General features: G+C 35.9%; 1 protein-coding gene across 2 annotated transcripts in view; it reads left to right on the top strand.

Moving 5' to 3' along the window:
• ARHGAP10 (Rho GTPase activating protein 10) overlaps window positions 1-20323 on the top strand; it is a 345140-nt gene that overhangs the window by 264695 nt on the left and 60122 nt on the right. For both annotated transcript variants that reach the window (XM_051966160.1, XM_051966161.1), the window contains exon 19: window positions 13050-13200. In XM_051966160.1, the coding sequence (XP_051822120.1) occupies window positions 13050-13200 (151 nt within the window). The remainder of the gene's footprint in view (window positions 1-13049; window positions 13201-20323) is intronic.

Genomic DNA, 20323 nt, shown 5'->3' on the forward strand with positions numbered 1-20323 from the left:
TTTCTAGATTTGTTGAACCAACTAGAGCTTGAATTGTGTTGCCATGACCCTCCAAAAAAAGTATGGTCACCTCTATGCTCTCATCTTTTTTTAAGTTGAATTCTTTTTTTTTTTTAAAGCATTTTATTTTCAAAACTTATGCATATACAGTTTTCATCATGAATCCTTGGAAAAGCTTGTGTTTTTTTTCTCCCTCCCTCCTCTCCTCTTAGACAGCAAGTAATACAATATATGTTAAACATGTGCAGTTCTATCCATCTTTCCACAAATATCTTGCTGCATAAGAAATATCAGACCAGAAAGGAAAAAAAATGAGAAAGAAATTAAAGTGCAAGCAAACAACAACAAAAAGAGGGAAAATACTATGTCGTGATCCACACTCAGTTCCCACAGTCCTCTCTCTGTGTACATATGCTCTCATCTTTAACTCAGAATAACTAAAAAGAAAAAGTATGATTCATCCTCTCAAAGTAGGACTTAGGCTTCATCCTTCTTCAATGAGCCAGGCCTTCCGTGTAAGGAGATAAAGATGTTCTTATCATTTTCTGGTGGAATTTTTTTCAAAACCGAACCTACCTCCCAGAGATGTTGTAAAGATCAGTGAGATATAATACTTCTGAGGCAATTAGCACAGAGTACTTAGTAGGCACTATATAAATGCCAGCTATTGTTATTTTTGTTGTTACTATTATTATTACTCAAGTAATTGCAAAGTATATTTACTGTAATAATTTTAAGTGGGACGGAGAGCACTAATAATAAGACAGATGAAGAAAGGCCTCATGTTAGTAGGCACTTATATAGAAGGCCTGGAGGACAGGAAGTAGGCCATGGAGTGGGGGAAGGAATTTCAGAGGGATACAAAAAGAAAAAGTCCAGGCAACAAAATGAGAGAGAGAGAGAAGAGACTTGGCCTCGTACAAGTATTAGATTTACACCCCCCTCTGCCAGTCTTGAGCCTGCACCCTATCTTTTTTGAACTGATACTCAGTGGCACATAGTAGGCACTTAATAAATAGCTAACAATGGTTTGAAAATCAATTGGTCTTCTAGGATTTGTACAGTTCAGACAGATCTGTGAGCAGTTTGAAATATTATTCTCTGCTCTTAGACTATGGACTTCTTCAAAGAAGGGGCTTTGTTATTGTTTGTTTTTTATTTTTGCCTTTCTTTGTAAACTGGCATTTAGTATAGTATTGGACATTGTTGAGTCTTTAATAATAATAATGTTATTATGTAATAAGAATATTAAACATAGCTAACAAATTAAATATAATTTAAGTATTGTTTAATATACAATTATGATGTCTATTATACAGTAATATAATTTATATAATGACAATATAGGATAATAAAATTAAATAATAAAATAATAAATTCTAATTGGTTGATTGAAAAGACATTTGGAGGAGATACACCTCAGATTTATATAGAATGAAAGGAGCCCTACCGGAAAGAATCTTTAGCATAGGGCCCTTAGGTGAAAGGAGAAACCCAAAGGGGATGTACTATTGCAGCAGACCCGACAGGCATCTTAGAACAGAGCATTCCAGCTGAAGCCACAGCTTGTATTCATTTCTTCAAGGACTGAAGGAGTTGCTCCCAAAAGATCTGTACTTTCCCCAAATTTCCCTACGTGTGGCTATCCAGTAACAGACACTATAATAACACTCCATTCTTTTCCTCTACCTAAAAGTTTTCAGTCTCCTAATTTTGCCTCAAATAAAAAAAGGCTAGTTAAGGAGGAATTGTAGACCTACAGAAATTTAAATTCGAGTAGAAAGCCAAACTTCTGAAAGTTTTGAATGTTCCTAACTAGGAGCTCTAGGCTAATGCAATTGTAATTTTTCATCTGATATAAACCACCAGAGAATGGGATCACGTTATGTAGGACGTTATATTGATCAGAGACTAAAATGAATTGGCACTTCTCACAGAGTATGACTAATTGAGATTGAAAAAGGAGCAGGAGATTTAACTTCATCCCTTTCTCTAAAAGAAGAAAGAATTCAGTACCTTCTGAAGCAGCACCTGACAGGTGTTAGAAAGACTTGGTGATCCATTAGGTTAAACTTTCTGCTTAAACTATAAGGTTTTGACTAGAAGATTTTTATAGTTTTATCTATTTTTAAGTTCTATGTTTTGGGTTTTTTTTTTTTTTAACTGAACCATAGCTCAGAATCAATATATTCGTAAAGCCTATTGTTTAATTGTTTAGTCATGGCCAACTCTTCCTTATCATGTGATCCAGTGAACAGTCTAAGTCAAAAAGATTCATCTTCCCAAGTAAGTTTAAATACAGCCTCAAACACATTAACTGTGTGATCCTAAACAAGTCACTTACCCCAATTTCCTCATCTTTAAAATGAGTTGGAGACAGAAATAGCCAACCACTCCAGTATCTTTGCCATGAAAACCCCAAATAGAGTCACAAAGAGTTGGATATAACTGAACAACAGCAACCCATGCCGTCTCCATGCTTGGAATGCACTTCTGCCCATATCTGCCAAGTGGAATCCTACACATCCTTTAAAGCACAGTTCAAATATCTTAGTATAGTAAAAGAGCACTGGTTTTGGAGTCCAAGAACCTGGGTCCAAATCTAGACTTTGATATTTTCTATCAATTTGACTTTGGAAAAGCAATTTACCTTTCTCAGACCTCCATTTCCTCGTCTGTAAAATGAGAGTCTTGGACTGTGGCTTCTGAGGTCATCTCCACCTTTAGATCTGCCCCGTGGCTGGGATGCCCACAAGAGAGATGATTGAGAAAAGACTGAGTTGGTTGTCCAATTGATGAGGTTTAGATTTAGGGAACCAAAATGAAATTAGGGTTTCTGGTGGTCAGGGAGTTAAATGATAAGATCTAGTGGCAGGTTTGGGGTTCAGGGAACCAAATGGAGAGGTTTGGCTCCCTTGGGATTTGGTGCAAGGGTAGGGAGTTTTGGGGACTTCCTTCTGCTGGTGCAGAGGTCCCCTGTAAAGGAATTTACAGACCCCAAAACCTAGATTGATAAAAGAGGTTTATTATAGGAATTGGAAGTAAGTTAGAAATCCTGACAGAAAGGCATACAGTCTGGTTAGGGAAATAGGTGAGGTTAAGGAGAGGATAACCTTGGAAAAGAATATTATTCCAGCGGGCAGATCTATGTAAAATGGAGTTTTGCACTGAGAATGCAGTTCTCAGTGGACAGAAAGTCCTGGCAGAAAAGGGAGCTGCCAAGGTCCATCTGCAAAGACCTTAGTTGATGGAAGTTCATTATATTGGTTGTCTTGGTGGGGGTTGGGAAACCCAAGCAGATCAGAACCAGTGGGGGCTGGGCAACCCAAGCAGGTCAGGATGGGGGCTGGGACAACCGAGCAGATCCAGAACCAATGGGGGCTGGGAGAGCCCAAGTTGGTTCAGATCCAGGGAGGGCTGGGACAAGTCCGGATCTCCTATTGGAATTCAAAGGGGTGCTTTTGATCAGGATTTGTGAACCAAAGGCTCTGGCATCCTGAAAAGACAACTTGTCTGGGGAGGATATGCTTCAGCTGGGAGGGGCTGGGAATCTGAAAGGAATCACAAATCAATAGGAAATAGTTTCTTAAAGGAACCACAACCCGCTTCACAATAGCCAACCTAATGTGTTAGAAGAGGACTCAGCAACAAGATGACCACAGAGTAATGAATATTTTTGCCAGAGCAATTTATGAAGACCCTTTTCTGAGTCATAGAGGGATTATGATCTGTGTTGGCAGAGGGAGAACTATTCTCCCAGAATTACTATTGAACCAGAGCAAAATCAGTTCATTCATTTGGAGTCCAACGTATTTATTTTAGCTAAACCCTCTTTAATAGATCTGCAAGTGAGCTGATGGAGAGTGTGGCCACTGAGTGCTAATTCAACTAAAGATAATTGTGAAAAGCTCCATAAGAACAATATACACTTCAGCTAAAGCCTGAGGTTATCCTTTAGTTGTGAGGTTGAACTAGTAAATGGGATCAGATCATTATTTTGTAAAGTGATTGCATTGCATCATACTTAGCAAGTCAAAACTTCTCTTAAGTGGCACTGCACATTGTTGATGCATGAGTGTGTAGGACACTGGAGACTATGGAGCTGAAAATAATATTCATTAATAATGCTATCATTTTTTTCTCCAAAAAGGCTGAAAATTTCATTTCTTGCCTATTCAGTCTCTTCCATTCTCTTCCCTTTTTTCTTCTTTTCCCTTTTAAAGCCAACTAAATGCATTTTGTTGAAAGAAAAATTTTGTTTGGAGTCTTTTCACCCTGATTAAGGAGGTGAAACTCAGGACAAAGAGAATTAAAAGAGTTTACCCTAAGTACCTCAAGGTAGCAGCACATTGACTAGTTATTGGACATCAGCAATGCCTTCAAAGTGGGGCCAGCTTTTATTGATAACTTTCATGATGAGATAAGGAGAATTATTTCAATGTCAGCAAAAAGAGATTGGGCCTTTGCATCTCAAATCCTCCCTCAGGTAGCAGAATAATTTTCAGGTACATACATATAGGAGATATCTCAATTATGTGACAGGTATCAGAGGACTGGGGACATCTTCCCCCCTACCCCCCAATATTGATGTAGGGAGCAATGCGTCGCCAAGTCAGCATGACTTTCTGTAATTTAATTGAGTTTAAGTGAGATCTGTGTCTAGTCACAGTGCTTCTTATTAAATAGGACATAGGTAGGGAATGGACAGCTCGGTGGCACAGTGGATAGAATCCCTTGTAAAAAATATGATTCAAATGAGCAAAACTTATTAAGCACTGCTTATGTGCTAGCTGAAGGATGAAAAGACAATGAATATTCCTTGCTCCAAACTTAAGTTCTGCTGGGGAATACAGCATGGATATAGAGAAATAAATATAAAGGAATTATATTATAAATAAATATAAAAGAGAAAGAAGGCACTAACAACTGGATGACTAAGGAGAAAAGCCTTCTATGGAAAGTGAGCCTTGAAGGCTAGAAACTTAGTGATTTTTAGAAACAGATGAGCATTTCGGTCCTATGGCACAGTTAGGGCAAAAGAGGAAAAGGTCTCAGAGGAAAGAGATGAATTCAAAGCATTTATTAAGTACCTGATATATGCTGGGTGTTCAAGACAAAAACACAGAGTCCCTGTCCTTAAGGGGCTTACATTTTATGCAAGTATTCTTTTGGGAAATTCAGTCAATAATCACTCATTCAGTAGGGTGCTAAGTGCTAGGCTAAAAACTGGACATACAAAAAAAAAAGCAAAAACAATCCCCGTTAATGATTAAAATGGGAATTGTTGAAGCATGGAAGAGGAGAGAATGGTTCTAGAAGGGTTTTATTATTTTACTTTTAAAGTCTAGCAACTGACTGCCCTGATCCCCTGAGATTATATTTATTTATTGAAGTCAGGAGGACCTGAGTTCAAATCTGGCCTCACACACTTAATACTTCCTAGCTGTGTGACCCCAGGCAAGTCACTTAATTCCAATGCCTCAGCAAAAAAAAATAAAAATAAAAAAAATAATAATAAAAATAAACTTTGGTTTGTGATCCCATATGGGGTCTTGTAACTAAATATGGGGGATGTGATATAATAATTGATTATCAGTAAATGTTTGGTTTGTATACCTATTTTATATACTTATATACCCAGTCATGTAAAAATTTGTCAGACATAAAGGGGTCACAAATGGAAAAAAAAATTAAGAAGTCCTGATTTAAACAATTAATTAAACAATAAATCATACCTTGATTATGGTGTGGATAGATTTGGGAGGTGTCACAGTGGCTAGAGCCCACCCCTGGATCTTACCCTTCTATTTCTTATGAAGGTAGACGGGTAGCATTGAAAAATAGGAGATTGGATCTGGGATTGGAGAATGTCAAGGGATTGGGCACTTGAGGTGTGGTCTTAGCAGTGGAGATGAATGTTTGAATCTCAGTTCATAATCTGAAACTTCGGTCCTGTAAAAGTTCAATTGCATAAGTGAGAAGCTTAGTATTGGATCTCTACTTGGTCTGCTCTCCCCTTTGCTCTGCTTCTGTTCCAGTAGAACATAATGAGCCAGGAAAGAGTAGTAGGAAACCTGAGATGCATATGTTGATTCGGGGATGGTAGAACTAGAGCATCCGTTCATGACTGACAACAATAGCATCCCAATTCTTCCAGTAGTGGCAAGCAGAATCCCCTTTGTTTTTTGCTTTAGGCCATAGGGCATTTCCCTCACTGGTGGCTTGAGGAAAGTACTCAAAATTAGGATTGAATCACATAGTTTTTCTTGACCTTATATAAAGAGATGCTGTCTGTTTTATTGAGCTTGTACAATTCACAGCATCTCCCAGTGAAACCAGATTTCTGTTTGTCTTAATGCTGCTAAGAGTAGATGTGGATACCTTCTTCTTTCTCAGTGGTGGTTGCTCCATGGTAGAGCTCTAGGAGGGTCTTTTTCTTGGCTGCCTGTTTTGAGATTCCCTTACTTTTTAGTATGCAGATAGAACATAACATTTAGACACAACCTGAAAAGACCTGCCTTGAATAAATAGCTTCTGATACCTAGTGATAAGTATATCCACACAGGAACAAAGCTGACATGAAAGACCAGCTATCAGAGCAAAGAAGGCGGACACAAGAGATCGATATGCCTGTGTCCAAAGAACTTTTTTAGAGAGAGCACAGGTCTGGGCCATTTTAAAAGATGGCACAAATCATAGTGATTCCCAGTGAATAGGATGAGCTTCAGGATTAACTGCCGGTCTCAGGGGGCTGAAGAGAGGTCATCTTTTTATAAAAGGTTGTGTTGTTATTTGATCATCTAATTCAAAAAAAGTATATCATTCAAAATAATGTATGTTTCAAATAAAAAAAACAACAACAAAGGCAATTCTGGGAGATGCAATTGACACCAAAGCATAATTTTAGCTACAAATAAATTAAAAAAATGACTTTAGAACTTAGCTATCCACCCATATTAATGATGTCTCAGGCTACTTCTGCCTGTATTCCAAAATTCAGTTTAGAATTGAAAACTACAGTCAGTATTGTGTTCTGAAATTCCCCTGATTTTTAAGTTAAATTGAATTTAATGAAATGAATTTAATAAGTTGATTGTGAAAAAAAGAATTTATGTGTAATTCTTGACTTGACCTTTGATAATCTTAGGTCTAAAATGGATAATAGAGATTTATTTCACTAACAACTAGCCTTTAAAAAACTTGTTCTTTGGTGTGCTTACTGTTACTGAAATGAAGAAGTACTTGCTTAAAATTATTTGCCACCAATTACTCTACTTGGCTTGGGCTCCTTGAACATTATGCCGATAAACACACATAATATATATGCAGTCTCAGTCTCTCAGGACGCTTGCCTATTAGTCTGGTATGGAGAGACAGTTGTTCCTAGGAGAAATTCCCTCCTTCTCTCACCACGCTCCCAGAATCCTCTTGTCTCTGACTTTCTCCTAACCCCTTAGTATTGGCACTTTTCCACGTGAGGTTTTGGCACAATAGAAAGGGACATTGACTTTGCTACTGGGAAACCATCCTTGTGGAAATAAATTCAGGACTTATTTATGAGCTGAGTGAATCATTGCTTTCTATCAAAATTCCTGTTTATCTAGCAGGGGAAGGGTAAAGCTATCCAATGTCTTTTTTTGCAGGGGAAGTGGGGTGGGGTGAAGTTGGTGAGTGAGCAAAAATGGGGAGAAGGAGTAAGTTTCTGGACTAATTTGGCATCTGTGGTTTGTTCCTATAATTTATCAGAATGTCATCTCAAATTAAGTGACTGATAAAAGTTTTGTTCTTCTTGTAGGAAATGGAAGGAGTGGCTGGTATTTGGTATTGGGGGAAAATAAAAACAAAAAATAAAACCTTATACCTAATTAGAAGTTGAGAATGGAAAAGAGATTGCTTCAATCTGGTTCTGGTTACTTTTTAATGTTTTAGCATTGGCTTGTGTCCAGTGAAGTGTGGAAGATGTTCAAAGAGATCCATCCATTTTGGCCTGGAGCTCTGAATTAGATAGAGATGGCCCAAAAGACTCAAGCTCTTGCTCTGAGATGATGGTTCTCTGAAAGAGAGCTCGGATCCTCTTAAGGAGGAAGGTATACTAGATGGTCTGAGGTCTCTGCTAGCTCTTTGTCTGTGATCCAGTAACCTCTAAGGAAGAGTCTTAGCTTGATATCTAATCATCCTGCTCCAATAGGCTTGCTTTGCAGTCTTAGGCTTAGCCTTTGGGGGGATTGGGGTGAATCATGGGGTGACTAAAATATGATTAAGGATTTATCTCCACATAGTCATGTTAGTGTTATCTTTAGTGCTTTAGGATTATATGTTCACACATATTCTATATAGGATATATAGAATTATATATTCACACATATATGTATAGTATATATTCATATACATGTATTGTATAATAATAAACATCCATTCATCTTAGGGTATGTGCAAACAAAACACATACATGCACTAATATGTAAAACATATATGTGTACACAAATATTTATAGACACAAATCATGTGTTGTGTAACATTATCTATTCCAAATAAACATATATTGAACATATTGAAAACTACAGTCAGTATTGTGTTCTGGAATTCCCCTGAATTTAAGTTGAATTGAATATAATGAAATTAATTTAATAAGTTGATTGTGAAAAAAAGAATTGGTGTGTAATTCTTGACTATTGATAATCTTAGGTCTAAAGTGAATAATAGAGATTTATTTTGCTAAGAACTAGCCTTTAAAAAACTGAAATTCCCATAGAAATGCACATAGATATATAGTTATGTACACAAATACACCTGTATAGTGTAACACATTTCTTTCTGTATATATATATATATATATGTACATACACACATCTCATACATAAAAAATTCATAGGTATACACATTATATTATATTATTATAATATACACACTATATACACATTATTAGACATATCATATGCACATTATTATTATACACATATATATTTATACATATACATGTGAGTATGTGAATATGGACATATATATTGTGTGATATACATATTCCTCTCCACTTACATATAATATATAAATATATAAAATGTGTTATGTGCATGAATGTTTGCATCCACATACATATACATATATATACATACATATATACATACATATATATATATATGTGTATATATATATATATACACACACACATATATATATATATACATATATATATATATAATATATATATATATACACACATATATACACTGTATAATACATATGTTCCTCCACTTTCTATATTGTGACATTTAAAAGGTTCAAGAGACATAGTTTCTGAGTAATTTAATTATTTTACTTATAGGACTAGCATGTTATTATTCAAAGAGATCAGTGACATTCTTGAATGCCAAATATACTTCATGACTGTAGTCTCAGAGTTTATATGCCCTTGGAAAGGTGAGTGTTCCTGAGGGTGGTAATCAATTCTGATTGGTTAGCAATTAATGAGAATATTATAATGAGAGGTGGGTTATATTCCAGTAAAGGTCTTGAGGTTAGTGATTTTGATCACCTAAGTCTTGGTCAAAGAGATTTACCAATTTTTGTATCACCTTTCTAACAAAAGGGAGAATTCACATTTCCCCAGACCTGAGTAAGCATAATGAGAAGAAATATATCTATTAGTCTAAACTTAGAATTTCTTTTAGTTCCTGGCCTGAGTAAGTATTTGAGAAAGATTCCCTATACTGGTTGATTTCTGGATGAGGAAATAGAGAAGGGGAAAAAACTTTGACCCTGATTCAATAATTAGCTATTAATACACATATACATACATATAATGTAACATATATTCCTCTTATGTATATGGATGTATCTATATGGATATGTGGATATATAGAATATATAACAATAAAATGTTACATGTGTTATATATGTATATATGAATATTTATATGTACATATGTATGAGTAATACATTTCTCTTTCTCTGTCTCTTCCTCCCTTCCTAGATACATACAAACCCTTCCTCCTTCAATTACATCAATATTCTCTTGGTGACAATTAAGCTTCCATAGCTGTCTTGGGTACTGAAGGGTTAACTAACTTGCTTATTTATGCTCCTTGTGAACAGTGTGCCAGAGGCAGAATTTGATCTTTCCCTATTCACTGTACCACACTGCCTCTGAAGGATAACGGATTTCATTGAATGGTTAGTTTTCAGACTCTGAAAGGAGTCTGGGAGACTCCATCTGGCTTCCCAGATCCATGCTTTGTAGCCATCCTGGTGATGAGCTTCCATAAAGGCTTAGTCCTCTGACAGGAGACATCCTGTCACTTTTTCTGAGCTTTTCTCATTGGCAGTTTCGGCCAGTTTTTGTGCCATGTTAGCATGACCTTTGAAGACTCAGTCACTCCAATTCCCCTGAGTAATATTTTAATGGAGAATTGCTTTTCTAGAGAGACAGCATCCAGTGACAGTTCTTCTTGGTTATGATTTTTCTGATGTTTAAAGCTTGGACTTGTGGGTTATTTAATTTCTCTTCAAAATGTTACCAGGGACTGTTATCTAATTTGTGAAGAATCAAAAATAGTTGAATCAAGGAGATAGTTCTAATGTCAACAAATCATGGTCTCAGTCAGGTTTTCCTTTGAGCCCATCCTTACCTGCTCTTTCTCCTCCTCCTGTTTTCCCAGCTCTCTTCTCTCTGCCTAATTACTTTCTTAATTGTTTCTTCTTAAACCTTCTTCGGTTTGATCAAAAGCAGCAAGGAATAAATACAGCTGTGGACAACAGCCGAGGCAGCAGAGAACCTTTGAGACTGTTAAGTAGGTTGCTATTTACCAGAAAGCTGAACTGATGCGAATGCCAACAGATTCCCTGGAAATATGGTGTTGGGCTAGCAGTTGGAGTCCCAAATTAATTTTTCACCAGCAAATATTTGTCCACAGAAATTTAAACCATTCTTAATGAGTTGACACATAAGGGGGCAGTATGGTACTATTTGCAAATACCTTCTGTTGAAATAATATTTTATATTTATTTGGGTGTGATAGATTTTATGCAAAAACATATAGGCTCTGTTCAATTAAATGTTTTCCAGAGCTGCCAGTTGTTATATTCATTATCTGCTGTCTGTAAACAATAGTCCTCGCTTGTTCATTACAGGGCAGCTTTCTTGATTGACTTGCATAAATTTGTTCTAGTGAAAGAAACTCTCCAGTCAGGGCCTGGAAAGCAGCGTTCTGCATTTAGGACATGCTTGCTAGCAGTTGGCCATCTTTTGTCGCCACCTGAGGAATGTCAGCCCTCGAGGAACTGCGGTATCTGTCGTGTGGTCGTTTTTAAATATGTGATTACACAATATTCTCCATTGAAGATGGAAGTCTTTTCAAGACTGTTCCTTGCAAAGCTCTGTGGGTCGGAAGGTTTCCAGCTCGAGTTTCTGGGAGCCATTGATGTTTTGTTATCAAGCATCTACGACTAGAACACTTCTCTTGAGAGGAGAGCTTTGCTTTTTTCTCCAAAGAATTGCCAAGCAAAGAAACACCATGTTTTAACTAATGTTATATGCTGAGAAAGGAATGAAATTAGAGATACAGGATGGAATTAAAATTGGAGAATTCATCAACATGAGGGAAAATGCTTAAGGAGGAATTTACTTGATTTATCTTTGAGTTTTAAATGGATAATCGGGGGGTGGGAAGGGAGGGATTGTAGATGGAGTGAACTGCGCCTGTGATTTCATTGGCCATTAGGGAACTTGTGGTGAGGAAATGCCCAGTACAGACTGGTACCATCTCTGTGATTTTATAGTATTAGAGAATTATCTGGGATATGGTGAGGTTCCGTGCAACTCGGATGAATGGGAGGTAGGGGACCTAACTTTACATCGAGTGCTCTGTATGCTATCTGCTATCTCTCAGATGGATTAATGACGTGTGCAAAATTTAAAATAATGAATGTCTAATAAAAATGAAGATATGCTTTAAGTAGGGAAATTTCATAAGAACAGGGTAATTTTAAAATATGACTAATTCTAAGGGGTGATCCTGTAACTAAATTCAAGATAGAGGTTCTGGTATAAATATATATTGTAAGTATAATGTTGAAATTTTAGTGTGCATAAATGTAAGGAGCATTGCACAGGAGAATTCTTCAATTAATTTTATGATAGAATTTGTAAGATTTTTGGGAGTCGATATTGTATTTGAATCCATGATACATGGCACATAGTAAGTCCTTAACATGCGTTTACTGATTGCTTGAGCAAACATACTTTTTACTATAAAGAGTATGGACCCACTTGCAGAGTGTTTCACCTTACTAAAAGGCAAACTCCCGGTTGATTTCCAGTGACTGTGGTACCCCTAAAATTAGTTGGCTGGAGCTCTCAGCAGGATGGATTTTTGTGACAGGACTCAGCCCTTTGCAGTGGCCTGTAAAAATGAACTTCTTGAACTGCTTTCTCCCTCTTTGCGTTTTCCCTGTCCAGAGAAAGCAACAAAGTGCATTGATCTGCTCTGTCAGCTTTCTTTTATGAATAGACATGGAGAGATGGCACTTCTGACCAGAGGCCCTTTTCCTAAGAGTTCAGTCACTTACCCCTTAGGCAGCCCCAGTCACTGGTAACCATTAAGGTCTTATATTGTCCTCTTAACAAAGAGCCAGTGGTCATATTTTATAGGGGAGAGAAGTAAACCCATCGAATTAATTGGTTGTACTCCCCTAATCAAGTGCCCTCACAATGGATTATTCAGTTTATTTCTTTTGGAAAAAGAAAATGAGACTCTCCCATAGATAGCAAATATTTTGTACACATTTAGATTGTGGGGTTAATTTCTTTGAAGAACCGTTAATGTGCATGGACTGCTTTTTCTTGTTTAATTTTAATTGAATAGGATTTTTAGTTTTGTTCCCTTCTTTAAGGGAGACCCAAGGCAAATTCCCAAAACTTGAAGGAATGGATTGTTGGCTCTGCCTTCCCTTGAATGAAATCCAAAACAAATGTTGTTTGATGATGGCTTATGGTTGAATTACATACAGGTTCAGGGTAAATAATTAGTGTCTTTTTATGTTTTTGATCATAGATTTTCAGGACTGTGCCCGATGCTACCCTCCCCGAACCAATCTCCATGTCAACATCTCCTCCAAATGCTCCACCAAGGCAATCCAAGAGACAGGGGCAACGTAATAAGAGACCTGTAGCCGTATACAACCTTTGTCTTGAGCTGGAAGATGGTAAGATAATATTGCCTGGAAGCACAGCGAACTGTGTGATCATCATGGCCATCCCTAGTAATTTCCCTTCTGTGTATTTTTGTCCCCTCCCCCCCATAATATTAAGGAATTACTTACTAGAAAAGAATGGTTGAAATTAAAGCCATCATTAAGCAGAACTGAGTAGAGCATCATTGCTCCTTTCTGAAGACAGAAGATGCAGATTCACAAAATTTGAGAGTTAGAAGTAACCCTATAATCCTCCGGTTTCACTTATACCTGAAAAGAATCTCTCCTATAATATAAGTTTGCATAAGTGTTCAGAGGTATCTGCTGTGGCCTCTCTGAAATACTCATTGAGTTGCCCCATTGTCTTTCTGTTATTCTTCCTCCCTCTTGCCCTTTGGATTTCTCTAGTTAAGTTGCGTGGTCCTTTTTTTTTTTTTTTTTGGTCTCTTTTAAGAATCCTAGACCCGGGAAGGACTCCTTGCAGCTGTAATCTGAGGTTCATTGTGTCTAATTGTCAAATCTCTGGTCAGTAATATGTTACAAGCATAGTACCTTGTACTGTGTACATAGTACTTATTCATTCTCAGAAAGGGCTGTGATGGTTTTGTATGCAGGTCTGTTTTTAGCAGCCCTCTGAAATGTTTTTCCCAGATGGGTAATTAGTCTTCAATTTCATAGATGTTCTACTTACTACCTTTCTAATGCTATTTTTCATATTTTCAAGACTCTGAGCTCATATGACTATGAAAATATTTGATTGCTGTCCAAGGGTAGGAAGGGCTGAGGATTAAAACCAAAATGTTATTATTGGACTTCATAGTAAGGCACTATTTAATCACCTGTCTCCATTTTACTGAAGATGCAAAATCTACCCCCTCTGCAACAAACACAAATTACAAAATCTTTCAGTGTAACTGAGTGAGACAGCTGGCTCCATGGCATGTCTTCAAGAGAACTTAACACATCTTCTTTGCTTTAACTTCCTGGGGAGATGAGATGTTGTTGTGTTTTCAACAGTTAACTTAAGCAAAGATAAATAGCATTTTTAAAGGGTGTGAGCATTACTGTCAGGTCTTGATTTTCCAGAAGAATTAAAAAATGTGTATATCTCTTCTGTTGTTATTTGATTTATATATATATATATATATCATATGTAATATAATAATGTATTATGTATAAATATTATCTACTCTTAAAGTCATATGTTTTAAGTATTTTGGAGAATATTGATCAGATCCTAATCTTACCAAAATCTGGATTTCCCTCAATGGATGCAGATCACAATCTATCCATGAATGCTCATTCTATATAACTCAGTCATTGCATGGATCTTCCATAGATCTATGGAAGATGGTCTATCAGGAATATGAAAGCTCTTAAAAGTTTTTTTTTTTTAATTGTTTGTTTTTCAAAGAGATATAATTTGTTCTTCATGATTCCATTTGGGTTTTTTTTTTTTGGCAAATATACTGGAGTGGTTTGCCCTTTCCTTCTCCAGCTCATTTTATAGATGAAGAAACCAAAGGAAACAGAGTGAAATGAGTTGCCAAGGGTCACATGCTTGTAAAACTGTCTTTGCACTCATCTTCCTGATGTCAGGCCTGGTGCTTTATCCACTGTCACCTAGCTGCCATTAAGAAAAATAGTGTTGAAAATTTTAACTATTAGGTTTTCCTCAATTTTCATTTTCTTCCAACATGGTAAACATTAAAAAATATTAGCTTTTGAGGGAAATTAAATTAAGTTTAATTCAAACATTTTTGAGGGAGTGGAATATAATGATTAGAATATAATAAGTTTAATTTAAATATATTTTGGGGGAATGGAATATAATGATAATGGACCATAGGAAGGCTCTAAAGTAATGAATGATATAGACAATCTGTAAGTGATTCTGCCATTTTTTTTTATGAAAATAGAACCAAACAACATCAACAACAATAAAATGTTAATCTGCTCTTAAAGCCTTATGTTTCAAGTATTTTGGAGAGTACTGAACAGGCCCTAATCTGATACACACACAAATATGTATGTGTACCAATGTACAGATTGACAGATATTTGAAAAAAATGATCCAGCGGGTTGAAGCCAGTGCCATCTGGCAGAGCAGGCCAGTGTCTTCATTATGGAAGTGCGCCGCATTGGGCCGTGTGTTTCCTGTGGCAGCATTTCAGATTTGTGTCTGACCACAAATATTCTAATTTTCAGGTGATATTACTTTTCTAACAATAAGATAGTTTTGTTTCGAAGAAGAAAACTGTTGCCAAATATTTAGCTTCTTGCATCTCCCTTGGCATTTGTTATTTTTTAGTTGGTATTTGTTCTACTTTTTAATTTTATTTTTTGCTTTGCTAAGCTTTGTAACCATTTTATTGGTCCTTCTTGACAGACAATATTATGAGAGAGATCATTTGCCAGTTGAAGAAATTGAGACCAGACAGGAATAGTAAATTGCCAAATTATTGCTAGAGCCAGCCTAGCCTGTGATCTTTTTCCATTGTTTTGGTGATGGAGCCTTCTTTCCCTTTGACATGGAAGGATGTTAAAATAAAATAGTGAATTAAAATATGAAATGAAGAGAAAGCACTTTCAAACTCTTTCATTTTAAGTCATGTAGATGATTTGTGTATTCACTGGGTATTCACAGCTAGGTTTTGAGTCATCCAGTAGAACAATTGGCAATCTAGAGATCCTAGATGAGCATTCATAGTATTAATTGGCTTTATGCCCCTTAACCATAAAAATTTCTTGTCAAGTTGCTACGTGTTTGGTATAGATTCTTTTGTGGTTCTGTGGCCTAAGCATGAGTGATGATGATTGAAATTCTTCCTTAGATCTTTTTTTAGAGTTTTTTGGGTCACATCTTTCTGTAATTACTTCTTTATAAAAAGCTGTGTCCAGTGTACTGGAGACTTTCTTTTATTGTATATTCTATTTGTTTATTTATTTAACAAATTTATATTATTATATCTTTTTATTTACAAAACATATGCATGGGCATTTTTTTTTTCAACATTGACCCTTGCAAAAACCTTCTGTTCCAAATTTTCCCCTCCTTCCTCCCATAGCCTCCTCTAGCTGGCAGATAGTCTAATACATGTTAAGTATGTTAAATTATATGTTAAATCTTATATATGTATACATATCTATACTGTTATCTTGCTGCACAAGAAAAATTGGATCTGGAAAGGAAAAAAAAAACCTGAGAAGGAAAATAAAAATGCAAGGAAACAACAGCAGAGAGAGTGAAAATGCTGTGTTGTGTTCCACAGTCAGTTCCCATGGTTCTCTCTCTGGGTGTAGATGGCTCTCTTTGTCACTGAACAAGTGGAACTGGTTTAAATCCTCTTATTGCTGAAGATAACCACGTCCATCAGAATTGATTATCATATAGTCCTGTTATTGCAGTGTACAATGATCTCCTGGTCCTGCTCATTTCACTTAGCATCAGTTCATGTAGGTCTCTCCAAACCTCTCTGAAATCATCCTATTGATCATTTCTTACAGAACAATAATATTCCATAACATTCATATTCCATAACTTATTCAGCCATTCTCCAATTGATGGGCACCCATTCAATTTCCAGTTTCTGGCCACTACAAACAGGGCTGCCACAAACATTTTGGCACATGTGGATCCTTTTCCCTCTTTTAAGGTCTCTTTGAGGTATAAGCCCAGTAGAAACACTGCTGGATCAAAGGATATGCACAGTTTAATAACTTTTTGAGCATAGTTCCAAATTGCTCTCCAGAATGGTTGGGTCTGTTCACAACTCCACCAACAATGTATCAGTGTCCCAGTTTTTCCACATCCCCTTCAATATTCATCATTATCGTTTCCTGTCATTTTAGCCAATATGAGAGGTGTGTGGTGGTATTTCAGAGATATCTTAATTTGCATTTCTCTGATCAATAATGATTTGAAACACCTTTTCATATGACTAGAAATAGTTTCAATTTCTTTGTCTGAGAATTGTCTGTTCATATCCTTTGACCATTTATCAATTGAAGAATGGCTTGATTTCTTATAAATTCTCTCTATATTTTGGAAATGAGGCCTTTATCAGAATCTTTGAATGTAAATATATTTTCCCAGTTTATTAATTCCCTTCTAATCTTGTCTGCATTACTTTTGTTTGGAAAACTTTTTAACTTGATATAATCAAAATTATCTATTTTGTGATCAATAATGATCTCTAGTTCTTCTTTGGTCACACATTTCTTCCTCCTACAGAAATCTGAGAGAGAAACTATCCTTTATTCTTCTAATTTGTTTATAATCTCATTATTTATGCCTACATCATGAACCCATTTTGACCTTATCTTGGTATATAGTGTTAAGTGTAGGTCAATGCCTAGTTTTTGCCACTCTAGTTTCCAATTTTCCCAGCAGTTTTTGTCAAATAGTGAATTCTTATCCCAAAAGCTAGGGTCTTTGGGTTTGTCAAATACTAGATTGCTATAGTTATTAACTATTTTGTCCTGTGAACCTAACCTATTCCACTGATCGACTTCTCTCTTTCTTAGCCAATACCAAATGGTTTTGGTAACCTCTGCTTTATAATATTGTTTTAGATCAGGTACAGCGAGGCTGCCTTCATTTGATTTTTTTTCATTAGTTCCCTTGAAATTCTTGACCTTTTGTTCTTCCAGATGAATTTTGTTGTTATTTTTTCTGTCATTAAAATAGTTTCTTGGGAATTTGATTGGTATAGCACTAAATAATTATTGTATATTCTTATTTTAAAAATAATTTGAAGGTACTAGTGTAAATAGAACAGCTAGGTGGTATAGTAATTAGAATACTGAGCCTTTAGTCAAAAAGACTCAACTTCTTATGTTCAAATATGGCTTCAGATACTTACTAGCTGTGTGACTTCAGGCAAGTGACTTAATCGTGTTTGCCTCAATTTCCTTATATATAAAATTAACTGGAGAAGGAAATGACAAAGCATTCTAGTACATTATCATTTACAGATTAGACTATTTTGCACTCCTACCTTTTGACTAGAAATCCCTCTTTATTTTTTGGATTTTATATAACATCTTCCAAGAGACTAGCCCATATTAGAATTACATTTGTCTATCTTTTCTACTTCTCCATTGAGGTCCCTATTCAGTGACTGAATAGATAAAATTCTCTCTAATCAAATAGCCCCAGGGACTGTTTTGATCTTTCTTTGCATTTCTAGCACTTAATAAGTGCTTGATGCATAGTAGGCACTTAAATTCTTGTTGACTTGACTGTCAGATTTATATGCATAGGCGATACTTTGAGGAAAATCATATGCCAAGCTAGATTATCAAAAATATAAATCAATAAGCAGTAGGTACAGTAAAGTTATAATTTTATTGTTTGTACCTCTATGTCAGTTATGTGACTGCAGTATGTTATTTGCTGTAGCAAAACTGCCTGTTGTGGTTTTTTCATCTAGGTTTTTAGACTATTCTCAGATTTTATGGAGGTAAGAAAACAAGTATTCAGTTCAGTAGTTGCTAATATTTTCTTGAGTCACTTAAAGCAATTTCATAGAAGCATTTTCTGTCATTTTCTCCCATTCTTTTGGAATCTTCTCTCTGTGAAATATTGTAAATCAGCTTTTGAGAATCTTTAAATCTGGCTTTTTTTGTGCCTACATTGTTATTAACTCTGAAGGGCAAGGTGACCAAATGTTCCAACAAATAAGGGTTTTTTGGTCGTTTTTTGGCTGACTTTCTAGCTGCACATTGTGAGCCAATTCTACCACCTCCTTTATCTTTCTTGAGAGCCATCCAATCATTTAACTACAACTTATGCCTTCATTTTAGTGAGCATGTTAATATAAGGATGGTTTTGTTCTTCTGGACAGAGATGTCAACTTCTTGGTTGTTAAAGAAATATGGGTGTTTGTAGATGGTTTAAGAACCATGGAATCTAAATTAGCACCTTCTTTTTTTCCTGTGTGCCACAGTTATTGCAGAGATAGAAAGGGACTGAAGAAGAGCCAGAAACATTTTGTGGGTTTTGTCTATTTTGTGTTATCACAGCCAAAAAAATTCTTCACAATAGTGGGAATCTGATTGTGACCCTCTCTCTTCTTGCTCATTTGGTTGTGAGACAGTAGAGTCATAGTTTTGTCTTTGGGAATGGTGTTGCGTTTATATTTAAAACCATTCTAGCCTAATAAACTCTTCTAACAGGAATTGTATTCCATCTGAATAGTCTTAAGCAACCTGGGATTACTTTCATCCCACAATGAAACATCAGAATGGAGCTTTTGTGGAAGGGTCAATGATAAACCAGTAAAAGAGGGGAAAAAGACAAAGACATAAAACTGAAAATTTTCTCTCTTCCCCTCATCATCAGGAAAATATGTTAAGAATGGCAGTTAGGGAAGAAAAAAAACAAGGTAACAAGTGGAAATTTGAAATTTGGTTTGGATTTGAGGAGGGGGATATGTAGAGAACTAACTGGCCAAGGCTGTCACTTAGCATGACAAAAACTCTGCTTAGTAATAACAATTAGTCATCAAAGTATTTAAAAATCTATTTTTTCCAACTAGACCTTAAATATATTTTCTAATACCTTAATAGTTCTAATCTAATCAACCCAAATGCTTCCAGCAGCTAGGTATTTTAATATATTCTCCAATCAGGAAAGGTAGAGTAGTGATGAGGTAGCATGAGGCTAATGGGATCCAATCTTTCCATTCTTCTGGTACTTTACTCCCTTCCATGTAGTCTGTGATTTAGAAACACTGATTATTATTATTATTATTATTATTTTACTTTTCCTTTCACACTACATTCCATCTCTTGACTACATGTCTTTTAACTGGCTGTCCCTTATATCTAGAAATCTCTCCCTCCTTATCTTAACTTTCTAGCTGCCTATATCCTGCTTTCCATAAGAGACCTTTCCTGTCTCCCATTCCTGTCTTCCCCTCTGAGATTGCTTCCAATTAACATAGTATACTTATATGTATATTGTTTAGATTTTGTCTTCTCCATTAAAACATAAACTCTGGAATGCAGGGATTATATATATTTATAGTCCAGCACTTATTCTCAGTTCTAGGCATATGGCAAGCACTTAATAAATGCTTGTTGATTTTACTTGCAATTACATAAAATGCACCAAAGAAAGATAATTTTT

This window comes from Antechinus flavipes, chromosome 6, assembly GCF_016432865.1.
Source record: "Antechinus flavipes isolate AdamAnt ecotype Samford, QLD, Australia chromosome 6, AdamAnt_v2, whole genome shotgun sequence".
Taxonomy (NCBI): Eukaryota; Metazoa; Chordata; class Mammalia; order Dasyuromorphia; family Dasyuridae; genus Antechinus; species Antechinus flavipes.